Source organism: Schistocerca piceifrons, chromosome 11 (genome assembly GCF_021461385.2).
Source record: "Schistocerca piceifrons isolate TAMUIC-IGC-003096 chromosome 11, iqSchPice1.1, whole genome shotgun sequence".
Lineage (NCBI taxonomy): Eukaryota > Metazoa > Arthropoda > Insecta > Orthoptera > Acrididae > Schistocerca > Schistocerca piceifrons.
This window is the reverse complement of record NC_060148.1, coordinates 39279755-39301713: the sequence shown is the minus strand read 5'-3', so window position 1 is coordinate 39301713 and position 21959 is coordinate 39279755. Positions and strand designations below refer to the sequence as shown.

The window sequence follows — 21959 nt, the reverse complement described above, 5'->3', positions numbered from 1 at the left end:
TTTATAGTTGCAGATGCATCGTCATATCACAACAATGCTGCATTGCATGTGCCACAGAGTTGCTGAGCAGCTAGGCTGCTAATCTTTCATTTTGTCGCGTAAAAAATTTATATGGTTGCCTGTAATGCTGTTGCCTAAATGAAGTCCTTCTTTTACCTGTACCTTATGAAGCGGTTCAAAAAGGTACCAGGAAATTACACCACCTTTCTCATACCAGAAATGTTTCTTCTCTACTAAGGAATTTCTCAGTAATTTGAGTATCTGTGGAGGATCTAGCATACATGCCACTTCACAAGTGGTACCTTCAACGATAAATGTTGTCTTTAAATTATCAAGGACAAGATTGCATCCCAAGTATTTTTTGGCGCGGATAAATTTGTGGAATAACCATCACAAGACAGAGAGACCACCGAACACTACCGGCACTATCAAGGCTAATGGATTGTTGAACTATTTGAGCTTTCTGCTCTCCCGTTATCCGACAAGTGAAAAAGTACGCGACTGGTAGCTTCTAAGAGGCATCAATAGTGCACAATGTCTCGTTAGCTACAGGTACACTATCCGTGGCTATGGAAGACCCCGTATCAACATAGCCATAGTACTGACTACCATCAAACTCATTGTGTTGCCCAATTGCAATCTCATCAACCAATAGGCTGCAAATATACTCTTAACTGATACTGTATGAAATGCTTTAGATCTAACTATGGCAAAAGCTTCGGAAGTAAATCCAGGTGCCCAACCACACACTGGTACCACCTTGATAATGTTCTAGGATGTGGCATACATGTATTAAAGGTATTTCTGACGTACTTATATGCTCTTGGAGACTAAAAGTGTAAGGTTAAAGTAAATGATCGTAGTTGGAGTCTGTATGTTCTAGCCATACTCTGACAGCTTTTTCAGTTTGCCGTTGCAACAACTCCTCCTGCATTCCAGGAATACTTTCCGGGACAATAAGGGCACTTTCATCAATAAAATCATTTTTCCTAAGTTCATTAATAACACTGTTCAAAGATGTTACTTTCGTTATTAGACGTCGTTTTGACTGCTGAAGAATTTTTTTTCTTGTGTTCATTTTTTGATGACAAACTCACATCCCTCTTGGTTTTTTTATTTTATTTTATTTTTATTTATTTATTTTTATTTTTTTTTACCACAACTGATGCTTCATCGATCTTTTTCCTTTGCTCTCGAGAATTGCGATCATCAAAGTGAAGGCACGTGATCAAGGTTTTAAACCGTCTTAGGCTCATAACCAGGTCAAATTTTTCAATTCCATCTTTTTCATGACCCCAAAGCTCTTCTAAACTTTTACGATCGGCCTTATAGGCTCCTGCAAGGTACATTAAATCAATAAACGCCCGAACTTCAGTCGTATCAGTTGACGCAATGTCTCTTGCTCGAGCAAAATTCCCCTTGATGCTCTCGATATACTGACTGGTGTATTTCACCATCATTTCAAGCATGGCATCAGTGAAAAAGAGATTCCAACACTCAGCTGCAGTTTTTGCCCGTCTAGCTGCTACTACGACTCCTGGAAGGTGAGTGATAATATTTTCTGGTCCTTTGCGCTTTCCCCTATTCAGTGGCTTCTTGGTCCATTTGGTCTTCTTACCCTTCCCTAATATCGCCTTTTCTTCTTCAGTATCACAAGCCTCTTCATCGTCAGGATTGTCTGTAAACTCTTGCTCAGAAGCCGTATCATCCTTCCTTTCTTCAACCCCGTCTTCTGACGCAATATTGCTTTCTTCACCTAAATCTTCTTTTAGCATTGGATCTTCATCATCAGCAGCTTCAAAAGACTTATTACCTCCTCGACATCTTTCTCGTTACTCAGATCGAACGTTCTCTTCGCCATATTGCCAAAAACCTGGAACAGGGGACAAACGAAAGAAATTAGTTTCGCCATAACGAGTTCAGTCGTAATGTACAAATTTCGCACACCTCATGGAACACCATTGTTATCTAGAAATACGACAAAATAAACTCATGAAATATAACGAATAAAGATGAATCCAAGAAAAAAATTCGAACTACGAACTTCAGAAAGTGTGACGTCTTCGGTCGCCATGTGCTTTTTTGGCCACTTTCTCTGGCTCCTGCTCCCGTGACGACATAGCGACAACAATGATGGGAGGTCGGTCAGACCTTCCCGAACCAGGAGGGTACTGGGAACAGGAGAGCCAACCAAAAAACTGTAGCTGTGCTTTTTGCGAACAGGTGCGACCGACGGAGGGTTAAAATATTGAATAATGTTTGAAATATAGTGTTATTGCCTCGCTATGTTGGTTCTCCAGCGACTCGCTTGGTTTCCTCAACGCTGTTACAATCACAAGATGCCAACTACCATGACAACGTAGGTACATTATTGAATTCGACATTCACGCGTCAGTCGGCATCTTGTAGTTATAAAAGCGGAGAGGAAACAAAGCAAGCCGCTGGACAACCATCACAGTGAGGCAATGATAACCGAAATCTTTTCATAATTTGGTTTTTTAAATAGGTATATTTTTTTATGATTTCATGTGAACAGTTAAAAAGCTTGATCTCGGTAAAGTGAAAGGGGCTTAAGGGCAAATTATCCTCTGCGTATGAGCAGCAAAACTGATGCAAGGTATCATGGGATGTCTTACTTAAAATTAGTTATTTTACATTAATCTTGCCCCCCTTCCCCCAAAACATGTGCTATATTCGTCACTGACTGTGCAACAGCACACTGCCAATATCTTACGAAAGTTATGCCATTTATCTCCGAATCCAAGCCATAAATCACAGTAAAATTACGTCATTTCTCCTCGAATGTGAGCCAGAAATCACAGTAAAATTAGGTCAATTCTTTTCCAACGCGTGTTGGTGTGTAACTAAAATGAAATCGTATTCGATATTAATTCTGACGTTAAGAACACAGGCTAATGACATCAAAAACTCCGGCCCCTTTTGGAGAACGTTACGACCGACCGAGGATTTAAAGTTCTGTATAGACACTGCCGCCAACAGTTAATGTGCAAAAGCAGCGCCTATAAAACAGGGAATATTTAGTTTTAGAAATTAGTCCAATTAAAATAGAAAACCATACTCATCATATGGACGCTTCTTTCTCCACCTACAGTTTCTAAAACTTAAAAAGAAGTGCACTGATAGCACTCTTAAGTTGCAGCAAACAATCAGCGGGCAATGTGCTGCTAACGACTCGGAACAAGTGAACGAAGAGAGGAGTCAAATGCACCCGCCAAGGAGCCACGGGAATTCCCTATGCGGGAACTGCCATCTGGAAGCCGCCTCTGATGGCTTCTACTTAGTAACAGTACACTGCATGAATTTTTATTTTAGCGCAAAAAATATATATGGTACAAAATGTTCAACTATGAACTTTTTGTGAACTGTTTGGTTTCTTGCCATAGGGTATGATCGTCTACTTTGAGAGCTGTGAGGCGGTTTTGCCATTGCTGGTTTCTGTGCTCATTGAGCGCTACCTTCAGTTCTCCCTGTAGACGATTGAGCAGCCTCCTGGTGGCATGATTTCTGGTGATCTTACACTTTTTTACCACTCTGTTCTTATGTCGAATTTGAGCTAGCAAGTGTTCCGGGAGCTGTATTTGCGGTGGAGGCCATCCCTTTGTGGAGGGGTGGCCTCTTCCACTGCCTGCAAGGTGGTGCCTGTTAAGTCTTGTAACGATTGTTCTACTGCTTCGGCAGTAGGTGGCGGAGCGCGAGCGATATCAGAGGCGACAGTTTCTCGGTATCGCTCCCAGTCTGTACGTTTGTAAGAAGTCTGGTACCGTGGGAGTGCAACCCATTCTCCCACATCGACCTCCAGAATCACTGGGTTGTGGTCAGAGGACATTCTGTTGATTGTCCTTGCGGCCACAAACCCTGCGATCCTAGTGAGCTACGTCTAACACGTCAGGCCTGCTTCCATTTTTTGGAAAAAGTGTGGGCTCGACTGGACCCCATGTTTCGAAGTGGTGGGTGCGCGCTAGTTGTTGCAGTTAGGCGCCTGCTCTGGAGGTTATTCTAGAATTCCAATCAGGGTGTTGGCATTGAAGTCTCCCCCTATTATGAGTTTGCCTTCAATTTGACCTAGAGCAGCTATGTCTCCCTCATCTATCTGGTCATGTGGGGGTCGGTATACTGCAACAACTGTCAGGGGTCCGGTGGCAGTGGTTACTGCCACTGCCACTGCTTCGATTTTGTTGGTAGCTAGTAAGAATACCTGGTGGTGGGGGATCCCTCTTTTTACGTATATGGCCACTCCTCCGTCTTGGGTTGGCCTGTCTTTACGGTAGCTAACGTAGTTGGGAACTGTCGCTTTTATTCCCAGTTTTAGGTGGATTTCCCCCATCGTGCATATGTCGATGAAGAACTCCTTCACAAGTTCTCTGAACTCGACCTCGTGATTAACAATGCCGTCTGCGTAAAAGACGCTCATTGTCAGGCCTTGGATATTTGGTCGTCTATTCATGATGAGGTTTTGAAACTGCTGAGGAAGTCGCAGAGGGGAGCGACTGCTGGACTGTTGCCTGAAGGGCAACGAGGATCTGTGTGTTCTGCTTCTGGGCTTCCCTGAATTCCTTCATCATTTCCATGACAAGGTACATGGTCTGAACCATCACGCCTAACAACTGATCCGTGGGTGGGGAGTGTGTGTGAGGTTCCCTAGAGCTATCTCTGTCATGGTGGACCTGGTCGTTGTTGCTGTGTGTTTCCCCGTGTTGTTCTTGTGATAGTTTCTGGTGATTGGGCCACGCTTTCATGGCTCCTCAGAGGAGAAACCACTTCCGCATAAGTCGCCCTTTGTGTGTCCGGCCTCGGTTTTAAGCAGGCCTTGTCCGTGTGTGTGGTCGTGTTTTGTTTTCTTGTGTGGCTAGATGGGTTCGAGGTGTTTTGTTTGTGTGTGTGTGGGGGGGGGGCGGCCTTTGCCTGCTTTGTGTGTGTGTGTCTGTGTGTCATTTGTGGACCTCACAACCTTGGTAACCTGCTGTGTGGTTTTTGCCACACTGTGCGCACCTTATTTGTGGGTCCGTGTACTGTAGTGTGCATGTCCTTGTGTCGTGGGCCTTGGCGCACTTCCTGCATCTTATTGGCATGGTGCAGTAGGCGGCGATGTGGTTTAGGCCCTGACACCTGAAGCACTGCACTGTCTTGTTTTTACGGCGCAGCGGTTCAGTGGTGACAGGCACAGCCGAGACCATTTTTATCTCCCTTTTATTTTGGGGGATGTCAGGCAGCTGAAGTGCTCGAAATGGCCGGCCGTGCGGTCCGCGACAACAAGAAAACGCGCCTCGTGTCGTCAGCGGAAAGAGACCGCCGCGACCCCAAGGCACCACTCAAGCTCGACATACCACAACGACGAGAAGACACGACAATTCTGCTGTCAGGCGACGCCCTTGCAAAATTTCCCAAGTGCCGTTTGTGCTAAGACCTCGGTGCAAGTGCCCGTCAGTGTTTTTATTAAAACAGAGTCGGAGAACACTACTGTTTGTACTCCCGTGCAAGTGGGGGCGTATGGCTGACAGTGCGCTAGCTAGAGGAGCGATGCTCTACCCTGGACTGCCACTCAGTGAGTGGGTCTCCAGCCGGGTGGTAGCGTTGATATCTCGCGACGTTTCGGGAAGTGTCATACTGCCCATCTTTTGGCGAAGTGTCGAGATTCGCGGAGAGCAGCCTATTTATGTGCTCTGTCACCCCCCTCCACTAGACCTCGGGTGGCTGCGGTGGACCAGCGGCGTGCGCGGTGGTGGTGGGGATGGCGGGCGCCCCCCGGCAGCCGCGTTCGGTTCTCGGTGTAAGCCTTCTGTCTGCGTCCGCAGCGGAGGACGTTGACGGCGCCCTCCCGAAGGATTGCCGCCATCGCAGGGTTTCTTGCTGCGCTAAGTTGCTATCCCTCGTCTCTGTTGACCAGATTCACGTGAATCCTTATTTCTATGGATTCTTTGATAACGCTTTCCCAAAATCCAGATGCTCGACACAGTACCTTCGTGTTTTCGAAGTTGGAGGTGTGTTCTTCATTGATGCTGTGTTCTGCTATGGCTGATTTTTCTGTGTGGCCTAGTCGCACACATCAGAGATGTTCTTTGCAGCGTTTAGATATGCAGCACTGTGTTTGCCCAATGTATTGCTTTCCGCATTCGTACGGTACACTGTATACTCCTGGTGTGTTAAGGTTCAGTACGTCTTTGGCAGAAACTAGGAGCTCCCTCGTCTTCGGTGGTGGTCGGAGAATGGTTTTGATCTTGTATTTTCCCAGAAGTCGTGCAATTTTGGCCGAGAGCGGACCCACGTACGGAAGGAACGCGAGTCGTTTATCTTCTTCTCCTTCATTATTTTCTTCTGGGGTTCTCACTGCTTCCTTCTTCCTTTTAAGCGCCCTGTTGATCCGCGTTTCACTGTAGCCATTTTGTTGGAAGACTTCCCTCAGGTGTTGCAGCTCGGATGGTAGGCTGTCTTTGTCGCAGACGGCGAGTGCCCTATGTACCAGGGTGGTCAGTACTGTTTGTTTTTGTGCTGGATGGTGGCAGCTGGTTGCACGAAGGTATAGATCTGTGTGTGTCTTCTTCCTATGTACTGCATGGCCTAGTGATCCATCTGCCTTCCTCTTAATTAAAATATCAAGGCAGGGGAGGCATCCATTTTCTTCCATTTCCATTGTAAATTTGATGTTCAGATGGATGCTGTTGAGATGTTCAAGGAACTCATCTAGCGCCTGTTTGCCATGTCCCCACACGACAAAAGTGTCGTCAACATGGCGGAAGAAGTGCTTCGGTTCCTGTCTGGCAGTTTGAAGGGCCACCTCCTCGAAATGTTCCATATAGAGGTTTGCAATCGCAGGAGCCAATGGGAGCCCATCGCCACACCGTCGATCTCCTCGAAGAATTCCCCGTTGCACTGAAAGTAGGTGGTTGTTAGTGTGTGCTCGAAGAGGCTGACTGTTTGTGGTTCAAAATGCTGGGTTAAAAGTGCCAAGAAGTCTTGAAGAGGCACTTTCGTGAAAAGCGACGTCACGTCGAAGCTCAAGAGTAGGTCCTCCCTTTGTAGTCGCATGTCCCTGAGTATTTTTACGAATTCGGCTGAGTTTCTCTCATGGTGGCTGCAGTGTCCCACAAGGGGTTTGAGCAGTGTCGCTAGGTATTCAGAAAGTTCGTAACTGTGAGAGTTGATGGAGTCCACAATCGGTCTCAGAGGTACCCCTTCCTTATGGATCTTGGGGAGTCCATAGATGCGTGGTATCACTGGAGCTCTCAGGTAGAGTCGCTTCTTCATTTGCTCTCGTAAGTCCGATTTCTTCAGCAGAGTTATCGTCTTTCTACTCATCGTCGGGGTTGGATCCTTCTTCAGCCTCTTGTAGGCCTCGTCTTGTAGCAGAAGGTTTATTTTCTGCCGGTACTCGGCAGTTCTTAACAGCACTGTCGCGTTCCCTTTGTCTGCTGGTAGGATCGTTATATCAGGGTCATCTCTAAGGGACCGGAGAGCTGCTCGTTCTTCCGCAGATATGTTATTTTTAGGCAATCGAGTTCTGTCGATTATTCTGAAAGTTTCCTGTCTGACTTCCTCTGCTCCCTCGTTTGGAAGCCCTCATACTGCTTCTTCCACGTCACTGATAATGTCTCGTTTCGAGATCGTTCTGGGAACGGGGGCGAAATTCAGTCCTTTTTTGAGGACTGCAATTGTGGCAGCATCCAGTTCTTTTCCAGTCAAATCACAGATCTATACCTTCATGCAACAAGCTGCCACCATCCAGCACAAAGACACAGTACTGACTGCCCTGGTACATAGGGCACACGCCGTCTGCGACAAAGGCAGCCTACCTTGTATCTGGTAAGGGCCTCACACAGCACTACAGTATTCTAGCAGAGGATGAACAAGCATAGTGCTCTTCAGTAGACCTGTTGCTGTTGCATCTTCTGAATGTTCTGCCAATAACTGTAGTCTTTGGTTTGCCTTCCCCACAACATTATGTGTGTGATCATTACAATTTAAGTTGTTCATAATTGAAATTCCAAGATATTTAGTCGAAATGACAGTCTTTAAATTTCGATTACATGATAAATCATACAAATTTAATGGTTTCTTTTTGTACTCATTTGGATGACCTCACACTTTGTCTCATTGAGAGACAATTGCCACTTTTTGCACCATTCAGACATTGTTTCGAAGTCATCTTGCAATTGGTTTTGATCTTCAGATGACTCCACTAGATGTTAAATGGCAGCATCATTTCCAGTCAATCAAGAGTGCTGTTCCAATTATTTACTAAATCGTTTATGTAGAGAAGCACCAGTAGAGCACCTAAAACACTTCCTTGGGGAATTCGAGATATCACTTCTGTTTTACTCAATAATTTTCCATCAGTTACTAAGTACTGTTAACTTTTCGAGAAGAAATCTCAGATCCATTTGCAAAGCTGAAACTTGTTATTTTCCATTAGCTTGTGCATCTCCAATACATATCAATAAATTGAACAATCAACTCCTTAGAGCAGTGGCGTGTACCTGCCATTTTAAACTTATCTGTGCCCACTGACAAGAAACACCAGACTGCAACAAATCTGGCACATGAGACTTGAGTCAGCTGTTCAATCTTCTTTCCACACACTATGTTTTGTTTGGGCAGACGAGATGTGCGCAGATGTGTTGTTCTGTGGGGATGAACCGTGAGTGTTAGACTGTTTGTGCTCTCGTATGTGCTGGATATTCTCCAACAATGGTTTTTTTTTTTCTTTGCCTACGTGTGCCTATAAGTTGCAAAAGCTGCACTTAGTATTTCATGCTTTAGAGGCTCAACCAGCAATGATACTTAACTTTTTGCCTCCTCCCCAGTATCTAGACCAGATATTCTGTCTCATTGTTAGACCAAAAGAAATAACTAAGACACACGGTGATGTATGCAGCATAGATCCATACTTTGGACCTACAGTATTACCTTGCACTACTTTCTGGTTCATATCACTCATAACTTTTGGATTAAGTAAATGTCACATACAATAAAAAGTTGTGACATCACCTCATTCAACTTGTTGTTAACTGAAAACTTGAGGAACCTGCTATGTCAATACCTGGAGACCAGTTTAGTGAAAACTTCATCACTCATATTTACTGCATGAGATCACCAATTTCAGTAAGATTTCTCATTTACTGAAATAGTGGGGAGGATACAGTCTACATGTTGTCATGATTATGCTCTGGAATTGCCTGAATATGTCTACAAGGTGGTATACCAGCCATGTGCTCAGTGATGAAGTGAGTACATACCTACTCAAATTGTGGAGAAAAACAATTATGCAATTTTTGAGCGTGTTCTTGAGGTATCTTTTACTGTGTGCTGCACTGCATAATTTGCCAGTGTTGCCAAATGGCAGATCACAAATGTGAGGCTGGACAGATTTGTTGAATTCCAATTCAATATGCTGAGAGGGATCTTGTGACTCAGCTGTTATGGGAACAATGAGGAACAAAGATGGAGGAAATGATGTCAAAGTAATGTCACTTATAGACAAAGGAATAATTTTCTTGTGGAAAACTGTACTTAAATTTTGAATTCAAGGTATGTAAAAACAAACAAGGCTACCTGTTTTGTTTATTTATATACATTAACCTGGTATCAAGCTACAAACACATTTTTTTTTAACTTGGCTTTTAGCACATTCTTGACCAGATACAACATAGAGTTCAAATTTTGCCATGTTCCAGATGAGGCAGCATGTTTTACATTACATTCAGATTCACTCTTGTCGTGCCCACCCCCTGCTGTGCCATTTCACTACCACTAAATTCACATGCATACTCAATAAAATTATGTTATATTAATATGGGAAATAGAATATTTGTGTTAGAAAAAAAAGTGATGACATTTTACATTCAGTATATTGTCTTTAGCTTTTTGTTGAAATCTGTTGACTGCCATTTGTGAGTGGAAGTGATAAATTGCCACCATACAATTGACAATAAGAGAAATATTGAAGTTCTAATACTTTTAAGCAAAATGTAACCCCTTTACGTTTTTCTGCGGATATGTGAATAACAATGTGGACTTCATTTTTTTTTTCTTTCACTTTCAATGCAGTGTAAATTGCATGTGTTAATGCTATTAAAAAAAGGTTCCTGCTATGCATACGTATTTGAATCTACAGAGCATCAACTTCAGTATGTATTCATGAAACTCTCTAACAGGACAGTGAAAGATGTAGTAAAAGCTGGTTAAATTAAATTTCTAATTAGTTTTTATGCATTTAATTTATTTATTTTGCTTACAGAACCATATGCACTGCAACATATATGAATTTGGATTTTAGATTTAAACATAGTGTTCATAAAAAAATTTCTTCTGTTTGGTGGCTAAAAACATTCAGTAACTGTGCTAGCAAATGATTTTATATTTAATGTCATTTTTCTGGAAGTTTATTGTAATATTTTATTCCTGTGTCAAGTGTGTGTGTTTGATACAAGCTTGTATTGCCTTGAATCACATGCAGGTTTGCTTTACAACTTAAATTGTCATTTTGTGTAACATTTCTTGTGATATGCGTAACTCATTAGTGCTTGCTCACATATGTACTTCTGCGAGATGTCATCACCATTTGTGTCATTTCCATGTGATTTTCCAATTCTGTTGCCACTATTAACAGAAATTTTTAATATCGGTTTATTACATCTGTATAACTTGTAAAATGATACACTACAATAGCAAAGACTGAAGTATTGGCATTTATCTGGTAATAAATATGCAACCAGTCACTTTTTAAAGATTTATTCAACCTTGAACATATTTTTGAGCCTCATCTTCAGATGGAGGTGTTACAGGAACATTGTTGTGGACCAAGTGTAGCTAGATGCAGTGCTGGTGCTGTTCGCAGAAATGTCGGAAATTTAGTAATCGGCAATGAAACGTTTACGAATCTGAAAGTTATTTTATGTTACAGGTACTTACAGTACACTGCCTTCCGGTATTCACATCCGATTGCAACATGCATTATTAAGCTATGTACACAAATAAACAGTATGTAGCTACACTTGGTTTTAAACAGGCTCACAGGATGTAAACATTTGATGTTTTTACAAATATGGATTTGACAGATACTACATAATAGTCTTTGGCATGAGATGCATTGTATTATGGTGCAAATTTTACTAGTACAGATTTTACATTTCAGTAAATGTTTCTAGCTGCATACAAAAGGTAAACAGCAAGAGATGAATATTTAATACATAATTAGAAACTTCTTTTAAGTTACAGAATACAATAGTCGTTAAACGCCAAGAACAAGATTGATGTAGGAAGATGAATTATTGTCATTTTTGTTGTTCTGGTGCCAGGATATCCTGGGAGAAAAGGTTTTGTGTTGACTGTCTGTTGATTCAGGAGGTTTTGGGATGATTTTAGTTTATGGATGAAAATTTCTAACTGTTCAAGGAGGTCCATCTCTCTTCCTTTCTCAGCAATGTGTAGCACCGAAAGACTGTCATTGATATCATCAACCGAGTGTTCATGATAAGCGACATGTGATGCAAAACTGGACTTACTTAAGTTTTTGAGTTGAAGGGCATCCAAATGTTCTTTGTAGCGGGTTGCAAAATTTCTCCCGATTTGGCCTTATGAAGAAGGAAATACAGTAGCATGTGAGTTTGTATATGCCAATCTCCAGTGGATTTGTTACTGTGAACAATTTTATTTTGTAGTTTTTCAGTGTGGAAGGATACTTTTGTTGTGCAGTCTGAAAAGATTTGCAAGTTTATATGACATTTTTACCAGGAATGGAAGATACACCGATTTTGGCGTTTGTTTCTTAGTTTGTAATGGTGATGGTGATAGCTTGAGTTTACTTTGGATTCTTTTCAACTAGGGTGTTTATCAAAGAGGCATTATAGCCATTATTTTGGGCTATAGATTTAAGCATGTTCTTTCATTTACATGCATCTTCTTTACTGATAGGGGTGCAGAGCATACAGTTCACAGATGATGTGAAGAAAGCAGTTTTATGTTTGTTCGGGTGGCATGAGGTATTTTTAATGGTAACATCCCTGGTAGTGGGTTTTCTGTATATTTGGAAGGTATGCTTGTTATTGTGAGTGGAGATAGTCATGTTAAGGAAGTTAATTCCTTCATTGATCTGGTGTTCAACTGTGAATTTAATATTTGGGTGCATTTTATTCATTTCATGTGCTAGGTTATTTATTTCTTCTTTTGGACCATTGAAAAGTATTATTGTGTCATCCACATATCTCTTAAAGTACATAATTTTGTCAGTAAATTGTGGGTGTACAGTAGTCTTCTTCCAGATTATGTATAAATATGTCAGCAAGGCTGCTGCCCATCACCAGACCATTGTTTTGCATGTAAAATTTGCCATTAAATGAAAAATAGTTATGTGAAATGTGTAATTCCAGCAACATAATGAGTTCATGAATTTCTGCACTGCTTAGCTATTTGTATTATTGTGTGAGTATCTGTCCAGGGGATATTGGTGTAGAGGTTTACTATGTCTTTGGAAGCAAACTTTGCTGTGCCTGGCACTATTAGATCTTTAATGTAGTTAATTAACTCAAAACTGTCGTTAATTGAAAAGCTGTTTTCAAATGTGTAATTTTTTCTTCAGTTGCATGTTTCTTACCAGATAAACGCCAATTAAATCAGTTGCAGTTCGTCATACACAATGGATATACTGAAATTGAGACTACAGTATGTGAAATGAGACACTTGTTACAGTAAGGTTATTCATAATTGGTTTAGTATATGGGGACTATACAGGTACTGAACTCATCAGTTTTACTTGTTGACAGTTCAAATCATTTATATGAATTAAGTAAGGCTGGACCAAAATTAATTAAAAGGTTGTAGCAGCCTGTTTTAGCAAAAGTGAAGCATGTAAATAAATGTTGTTACACCTCGTGTAATTCATGTAATGCTGAAGCGTGTTATGTAAGTTATTGAAATACTTCAACTGTAAAGCCAAAACCAAATAAATTAATTAAAAACCATTCTTTGTATATATCTCCTGGTGCAGTCCCTGACTTGCTCAGAGAAATGGCAGCTTTGGCCTCTGTACTTAATGTTTGGCTCTTTAATGCCAGTGTAAATGATGTGATCATTTAGGTTTTCAGTTCATATCCCCTTTTTCTACCTCCCTGAAGGTGTAAAGATTTTTCAGTGGCGATGGAGACTGGCCCCAGGATTGAGGGCGCAGGTGTGGAGTGTTGGTGTCTGAAAACAGGGCACGAGTCAGTCTAGAACTTGTAACACCTTCGTCAATATTTCTAAATGGCAGTAAGTCAAGGATATATAAATCTTTTATATGTGTAGAGCTGACTAGCTCGTTCGTTGACATTTTTAGGGTGGAGCAGTGTTGGGGCCACACCTGTTCCTTATTTGTGTGAATGATATGCCGTCTAGTATTATGGGTAACTCTAAAATATTTCTGTTTGCTGATGACATTAGCTTGGTAGTAAAGGATGTGCAACATTGGCTCAGTTTCAAATAGTGCAGTTCATGGCTTGAAGAAAATAAACTAATGCTAAATCACAGTAAGACTCAGTTTTTATAGTTTCTAACATACATTTCAACAAAACCCAATGTTTTAATTTCACAGAATGGGCATATGATTAGTGAAACTGAACAGTTCAAATTTCTAGGTGTTCAAATAGTAAACTGTCTTAGAAAACCCACATTCAGGATCTTCAAAGACTTGATGCTGCCATTTTTATTATTCGAATGGTATCTGAAGTGAGTGATTATTTGACATGAAAATTAGTTTACTTTGTTTATTTTAATTTGCTTATGTAGTGTGTTATACTGCGCTGGGATAACTCTTCCCATTCTAAAAGGATATTTCTGGCTCCGAAACGGGTGGTTCAGGCAATAAGTGGTGTAAGTTCACAAACCTTTTGTCGACCCCTGTTCAAGAGTCTGGGTATTTTGACATTGGCCAGATCGTACTCCCTGTAACTCTTCTGCAGAAAGGTGTACAGTATACTGCTGCATCCCTTTCCAATAAGCTACCACTTAAATTCGAAAATCTTAGCAGTAATCCACACACTTTCAAATCGAAACTGAAGAGTTTCCTCATGGGTCACTCCTATTCTGTCGCTGAGTTCCTTTAAAAATTAAGCCGATTCTTGTTGTATTGTTGATTGCATTTACTTAAACTTATGGATTCACTTTTGGGCTCAAACTTTTTATTTTTTCTGTTATTACTTGTATGTTGCCATTTCATGTACTGACACATTCCATGACCTCTGAGATTTGCTCGTCAGTTTGGTCCTACGGAACTTGGCGTGTAAATAAATAAATAAATAAATAAATAACAAAAAAAACAGTGTGGTTAAGGTACAATGTTGGGATAGCTGTATTGTTATAACATTTTCTTGGGAAGTCTGTGCATGTGTGGAACACTTAATGAGAAGCAAATACCTGCTCAGATGCACCATTAACTTCCTATGGCCACCAACCTTTGCTGAAGACTTGCATCATCCCTCAGTATGCCTCTCCGTGTGCACAGTAAAATAAAACCGACACACAATATCTGAATATTTATATCAGGCATAAATTTTATGTTATTTTCTTAGTACGTAAATTACTTTTGTTGTGAGTACCGTTTGCCTGTAAGAAGATACAGGGATAGTTGCAGGTGGCTGATTGATCACATAAAATATATGATTAGCTAGTGAGACACTAAAATCTGCTGGCTAATATTTACAGAAGAGACTTGGCAACTTACAAAACACACACACACATTATTACACAAAATGTACAGAAAGCCCTGATTAAAAAAGTTTAATCCACCGAGCGCAGCTGAACGGGTCAGGCCAGTTCACATTTACAAAATAATTGGGAAAGCACATAATATATTCTGTTCCATTCTTACTGATACATGTCATTTATATGGCAAAATTTGGAAAAAAAAATCTAGGATGGCAATAGATACATCTCAGTAAACCATGTGAACTCATCATCAGGAGGACACTGAATGCTGCAGGTTCATTATCTCACACAGAGAACTAGAAACAAAAACTACGTGAACTATACATGAAAAGGAAGAAAATGGCATGTATACAATAACTGATTTATTGAGCAGACAAGTAGAATTGAAAATCCAGGTACGTAGCACTAGTGTATCTGAGAATAACAAGGTGGACAGAGCCTTATGTCGCAGGTTTCACACAATATTACTTCCTTCTTCACTAATCTTCAAGTAACACTCTTTCACGCTTTTCTATCTCTGCTATCTCTTTCTAGGGTAGCTTTCAGGGCAATGGCCTTTTGTATTTCGTAATGCCAGACAAAGGTAGGGAACACCAAACAAGATGATATACCTTATTTCCTACGCACTGATGTCAACTCTCTTTAGAAACAGAAATTACAGCAAATATAACTGTAAAAAGCCACAACAGTGACCAAAGCTAAACTGGCAATATGTCACCAATCCCAGATCACATATACAGGACATGCTCACCCACAGTATTTGTTTCAAGAAGCTGTGTGTGACTGTATGAAGTAAATAAGCAGTTTCTGACTTTCTTATTTTACAATATAACGTGGGGGGACATGTCCACTGACTCCTTCCGGGCAGTCAGGACAATTATTAAAATCTCTCTCTCTCTCTCTCTCTCTCTCTCTCTCTCTCTCTCTCTCTCTCTCTCTCTCTCTGTGAGTGTGAGCGAGGGGTCACATACAGATGGATTCTTATGCTGGAGCAGAAAGTCATGTGTTAAAGGAGTATGGTAATATGTGGTGGTGAAATGTACAGTTGAGTGCTCAACAGCCAAATCTTTAATGTATTTATTCCAAAGAAAGCAGGTGTTGACAGATGTGAAAATTACCGAACAATCAGTTTAATAAGCCACAGCTGCAAAATACTAACACGAGTTCTTTACAGGCGAATGGAAAAACTAGTAGAAGCCGACCTCGGGGAAGATCAGTTTGGATCCCGTAGAAATACTGGAACACGTGAGGCAATACTGACCTTACGACTTATCTTAGAAGAAAGATTAAGGAAAGGCAAACCTACGTTTCTAGCACTTGTAGACTTAGTATTCCAGTCAACATTGTCAAAAGCTTTCTCTCTCTTTCAAATTCTAAAGGTGGCAGGGGCAAAATACAGGGAGCGAAAGGCTATTTACAATTTGTACAGAAAGCAGATGGCAGTTATAAGAGTCGAGGGACATGAAAGGGAAGCAGTGATTGGGAAGGGAGTAAGACAGGGTTGTAGCCTCTCCCTGATGTTATTCAATCTGTATATTGAGCAAGCAGTAAAGGAAACAAAAGAAAAATTCGGAGTAGGTATTAAAATCCATGGGGAAGAAATAAAAACTTTGAGGTTCGCCGATGACATTGTAATTCTGTCAGAGACAGCAAAGGACTTGGAAGAGCAGTTGAACGGAATGGATGGTGTCTTGAAGGGAGGATATAAGATGAACATCAAAAAAGCAAAACGAGGATAACGGAATGTAGTCGAATTAAGTCGGGTGATGCTGAGGGAATTAGATTAGGAAATGAGACACTTCAAGTAGTAAAGGAGTTTTGCTATTTGGGGAGCAAAATAACTGATGATGGTCGAAGTAGAGACGAGATAAAATGTAGACTGGCAAGAAACGCATTTCTGAGTATAGATTTAAGTGTCAGGAAGTCGTTTCTGAAAGTATTTGTATGGAGTGTAGCCATGTATGGAAGTGAAACATGGACGATAAATAGTTTGGACAAGAAGAGAATAGAAGCTTTCGAAATGTGGTGCTACAGAAGAATGCTGAAGATTAGATGGGTAGATCACATAACTAATGAGGAAGTATTGAATAGGATTGGGGAGAAGAGAAGTTTGTGGCACAACTTGACCAGAAGAAGGGATCGGTTGGTAGGACATGTTCCGAGGCATCAAGGGATCACCAATTAAGTATTGGAGGGCAGCGTGGAGGGTAAAAATCGTAGAGGGAGACCAAGAGATGAATACACTAAGCAGATTCAGAAGGATGTAGGCTGCAGTACGTACTGGGAGATGAAGAAGCTTGCACAGGATAGAGTAGCATGGAGAGCTGCATCAAACCAGTCTCAGGACTGAAGACCACAACAACAACAACAACAACAGAAATAAATATTCAAGAACTGGAATATAGCAATACCCTAAGAGCAATGCATGTGCATACCTTCGCTGGAGTGATCTGAATTAATATGGCAACCATGGTGGGCTACTAACTAGATCATAAAAGAAGTAGCCAGAGTAACTTCCTGTTTAGCTACAGCAGTTCTGACTGGAGCTGTGTGCCAGAGTGCTGTACATTAGTGTGGTGTTGCTGTCACCCTGTGCGAGTTCTCCAGACCATGGATGTCTGAAACATACGCATGGTAGAGGGTGAAGCATTTTTTCATGTCCAACATCAGCTAAACAGATACTTTTGTGCCACCATTTGTCACTTACTGGGTCAGGCGGCTGCCCAAGGTGGTGTGATCCGTTCACAGAAGTTACTTTTCTCATAGGCCAATGAAACAATTATGTGAAAGGCTCATTTCACAGTTGTCTACAGCCATCTACATCGTGCCAGAACTTATGCCAGCAGGGAAGTAACTGTGTGACAATACACTAGCAGCGAGAGCCTCTTATGGCAAAAGTGTACTTACTGTGTCCGCCACTCTTCCCCTGTTGGCAACTTATTGTTGGCAGGGCCATTCAGGTAATAGTACAGTTTAGCAAATGAGAATTGCTCATTCTTATTATCCATGTCATAAATATTTGGACCTTTTTTACCATCTGTGTCACAATTTCCGAGATGGTCGTCAGGGGGGGACCTAATAGCTTGGCTTAAGATGTTGCAAGTGAAACGAAATATCAACTAACTTCATTTATGAAGCATAGTAAATTATGAACAAGCAATGTAACTAGTTTCCCATACTTGTGATCTATCACGTTCACTCCCTTCATTAGCAACAGAAACCGATACTAACATCAGCACACAACGGAAGAGCCACACGACATAATTCCAATATTCACCAATCCACACACGTGGCCGATTTTAATCATTCGTACACACATTATAGATCCCTTCGTAGACAGTAATAATTGCGGGTGTGGCACAAGTCAAGGTAGAGGTATTCATTAAGAGAGAGAGAGAGAGAGAGAGAGAGAGAGAGAGAGAGAGAGAGAGAGAGAGAGACTATTAGAAACTTAATATCTACACTGTTTTTACTGCAGAACTACTTTGATGCTATTTCTGCTTACTCCAGCTAAATGTAACCTAATAAATTAGCATGAAAGCTCCTTTTTGTTTCCTACTGGTAGCTTAATATATAAATGACTGCACCAGTAGTATTTTTCCAGGAAAACATTTACCAACCCCTGGCACAGTTATCAAAGGCTTTATACATGCATTATTAAGTTACGAAATGTGAGATTTTTTTTGCTGCAAAAAGATTACCTTTCCTTACATACATACCAATCTTCCCTCCCTTCAATATAACAGGGTTCATATTTTTTTACATAGAACAACTAGAGTGTTACTGTTTTAAAATTTGTAATTTATTATTGCTAAAATAATTGTAGCTAATGAACTGGCCTAACTGATTTCAGTGAGCATGCAAAGGAACAATCTTGGGAAAACATGGAAATTGTGAGTGAAGATTTCTGTTCGATGACATTTTATTTTTTTGAATCATTTTAATCAACTTTTCGCAATCTATCATCTTCTAAAAAGAGTTTTTTACAACTGGTTCATAAAATTTCATCAGGGTTGTGCTATTGTCAACAATGTATTTTGTTAAGCTCATGTAAATTAACTGTTCAAAAATACATTAGTAAGGTACGCAACACGGTTCAGACCACTGGCATGGGACTGTAAGACACAGCTGTCTTTAGGTGTATCCAAGACTGCAGCGCATATGATTTCGCAGGGTCAGTCAGCAGTGAAAAACATTTATTCCTGGTAGATTATTCACAATTTCAATGAAGATCGAATAATTCGCATCGAGGGTATCGGACAGAAAACGAAAAATGTTGTGTCGTTCTTCATGTCGATGCTAGATAAATTTATGCGGAACTGCATTGAAATAATTAGTTGCTGGCCAGATTCACTTGATTTTTTACCTCTAGAAGCTGTAGAGTCCTTTAAGGTAGCAACAAAATATTGGCAAAAAGTGTTTCCTGAATTGGTTTGAACAAGTGTAGAAGTCTATAAATTATGAAGACAAATATTTTGAGAAATAAAAGAAAGTAGCAAAATGTGTTTCTTGCATTGTTTTTTTAAAAACTTGGAGAGGTAGGCCTAATAAATAAATACACAGTCATCTTGCCAGACACTGTTCACTGAGGTATTACGGCATCTGTAAATGTTAAACAGAAAAGTGGGAAAGTTTCCGCGAGCAAAGAACAAAAAATAAAAACGACACATAAGAGGAGTAATGATAATCATATATACCTGTAAATGCATCAACTGCTTAAGGAAAAGGAGTTTTGCACTGCATCTACCGATTAAGATAATCTCTCTCCAGTTTCACATTGCATTCTCCTGAATGTCTTTAGAGATTGTACACATCATCACATTTGACATACAACTTTCTGGGTTGTCCCCCCTCCCCCTTACTTCATAGAAACCTGTGAATTTCCAGACTCTTGCAGCCTGCTGTTATTGTCATATTCGTGCCAGAAATATCAAGTGAGCTGGTGGTGAAGCTTGGGGAAAAACGTTCACCAGAAACAGAGGGAGTCCCTATGTGTGGCCCCGTCACCAGTAACTTCCTCTGCCTCGAGTGGTTCGCTCTTCACTTCTATGTATTCTGGTTCCTGCAACACAACAAAAACCGCACTTCAAAGTCACACTACAGCCTTTAATTTTCTGTCATATGCAGCAACAGCAGTGCACTGAGCAGCCACTAAGTCATACTACTGATTTTAATAACTAATGAATATGAAGAGTATTTTTGTAGACTATTGTTTTACAGAATGGAGCACATGCAGTACAATCAACTGCAGCAATTAAAAACAGAAAACATTACATTTCCTAAGCACCCTGCGTGGAATGAAATGTTATATTACAGGGCTGTTTAGTAAAGATTAATGCTTCTTTTTAGGGGCAAGAAATGGTTAGTAAAATGGCGCAGAAGAATACTTTCCCCACAAAGATGTATGTCTGCAGCACAACGTGTAGTTTTGTTTGCTATACTTTAAATCAAACCAATAAGGAAAATAAATATGAAAAGCAGTAACTACAATACCAAATAAGCCACTGCAACTGTCACTGAAGAGAAAACTGCTATGCACACATGATAGCAATATATCAAAAGTGATAAAAGTATTTCCCAACAGAGACAAAACCATTTCCACAATTTTAGCAGTCGGAGTGATTCAAGCCTAAACCACAAGAAGTAAATTTTACAGGAGAGCAAAATAAAAATTTGGAAAATATCTATAAATTAATATATTTTAACAATTTAAAAAATGCTTCCATTACTGTACCATCTGTTGAAAAATCAATAAACCACTTCAGCAGTAGATGCAAACAGCTATTCTCAGTCTATACATACTGAAATCTAATTCTTAGAGAGAATTAGGCTTAGCCTTGAATCATTCTGATCTCTTCAATTGTTATATCAAAGCCGCAAACCTCAAACACGAACATTTTTTGAATATGAAACAACTAGATTAAATAAAATTACTTGTGTTGGAAAGATTGAGTGAAGTATAGTAATGTGCAGATCACTAGACTCCCTGCAAAATTATTAGGTAGCGAGGAAACTGCCTATCATAAAAAGGCTAGGAAGAAACTGCCATAAAAATCAAGTGAAGAAAGACAAGTTTGTTTTACAAAAATATTAAATACAAGTACAGATACTTGAAATATGATTGTGGGTCATTTGGGCACCTAATTTACTAGATGAGTATTCTGTAATGTAAGCTATGTATTATAACAAAGTTAGAATCACACTTCTAAATTTAACAGAAAGAACCTCATAGCATACAAAATAATGGGGCAAAAGTTGTATTTTTAGTGACAGGCATCCTAATGACTCAATACACCAACTATTTTCTAAATTAGATACACATACAATTAAAAACAAATATAATTCTTATGGCAAACATTACTAATATGTGACAAGCTTTGTAAAATGTAAAGTTTCATGGTTGGAAATGTCAAAGTTAATAAAATATTCCAGGTTATTATGCAGTGGTTGAATAGATTTCACATTAAAACTCAACGTTTCGTCCCCATCTGGGAAGGACATTTTCATGGGGGATAGAAACTTCACTGAATGTCGAAGTCACACCATGGCTCACTACTGACTGCAGCAAAATTTTGCTTCTGCACAATGGCACGAGATCAGATGTTTTGCATATGTGAGCACAATTGGCCATTGTCAATGCCCATCAACCATTGTTACTAACACCTCACGGTGGAAAACTGGTACACGTCACCTTCGGCACCAGAATCCAGGTGTCATCAATTTTCACACCCTCCTCCGTCCTATTGATATTCCTGGGGTGTTTTACAATCTCTATGTGCTCCCTGTATAACCTTCCGTGGTATCTTCTTGTGGCTGCCAGAACTTGAGTCCTATCAAAATGAATGTGGTGGTCTCCTGGATGATCTGTTTTTGCAATTGCCCTCATGCTCTTCTAGTCAACTTTTGACCATTCCTTTTGTACTGCCCACGTACACCTTCTCACAACTACATGGAATCCTATAAATTCCCACTTTTTCCAGCAGTTGGTAAGCATCCTTGGCCGATTTTAGTTGATCTTGTATCTTCATCTGTAGATTACCGTGATGTTCTGCTTTTTCAAGAGTTTTCCTTATGCGGTCAGAAATGCCCTTAATGAAAGGCAGGAAAACATTAGATTTCACCACTGCTTGAGCATAGCTATGATTTCTCTTCTGACCTCAGAGAACAACCAACCATTCTTGAGCAGTGCATCGGTGAGATGTTTTAATTCCACATCGAGCAACTCTGGCTCACAGATTTTCCTTGCTCTATACACAAACATTTTT

General features: G+C 40.3%; 1 protein-coding gene across 5 annotated transcripts in view; it reads right to left on the bottom strand.

Moving 5' to 3' along the window:
- Positions 1 to 18536: 18536 nt before the first annotated feature.
- The window catches only part of LOC124720102 (THAP domain-containing protein 8-like), a 71653-nt gene continuing 68230 nt past the window's right edge, over positions 18537 to 21959 (bottom strand). For 2 of the 5 annotated variants that reach the window (XM_047245394.1, XM_047245397.1), the window contains one exon: positions 18547 to 19756. In XM_047245394.1, coding sequence (XP_047101350.1) covers positions 19661 to 19756 — 96 coding nt within the window. In that variant the 3' untranslated portion in view covers positions 18547 to 19660. Of the gene's footprint in view, positions 19757 to 21959 lie in introns of all 5 variants that reach the window. The other 3 variants (XR_007006064.1, XM_047245395.1, XM_047245396.1) reach the window with 3 other exon arrangements.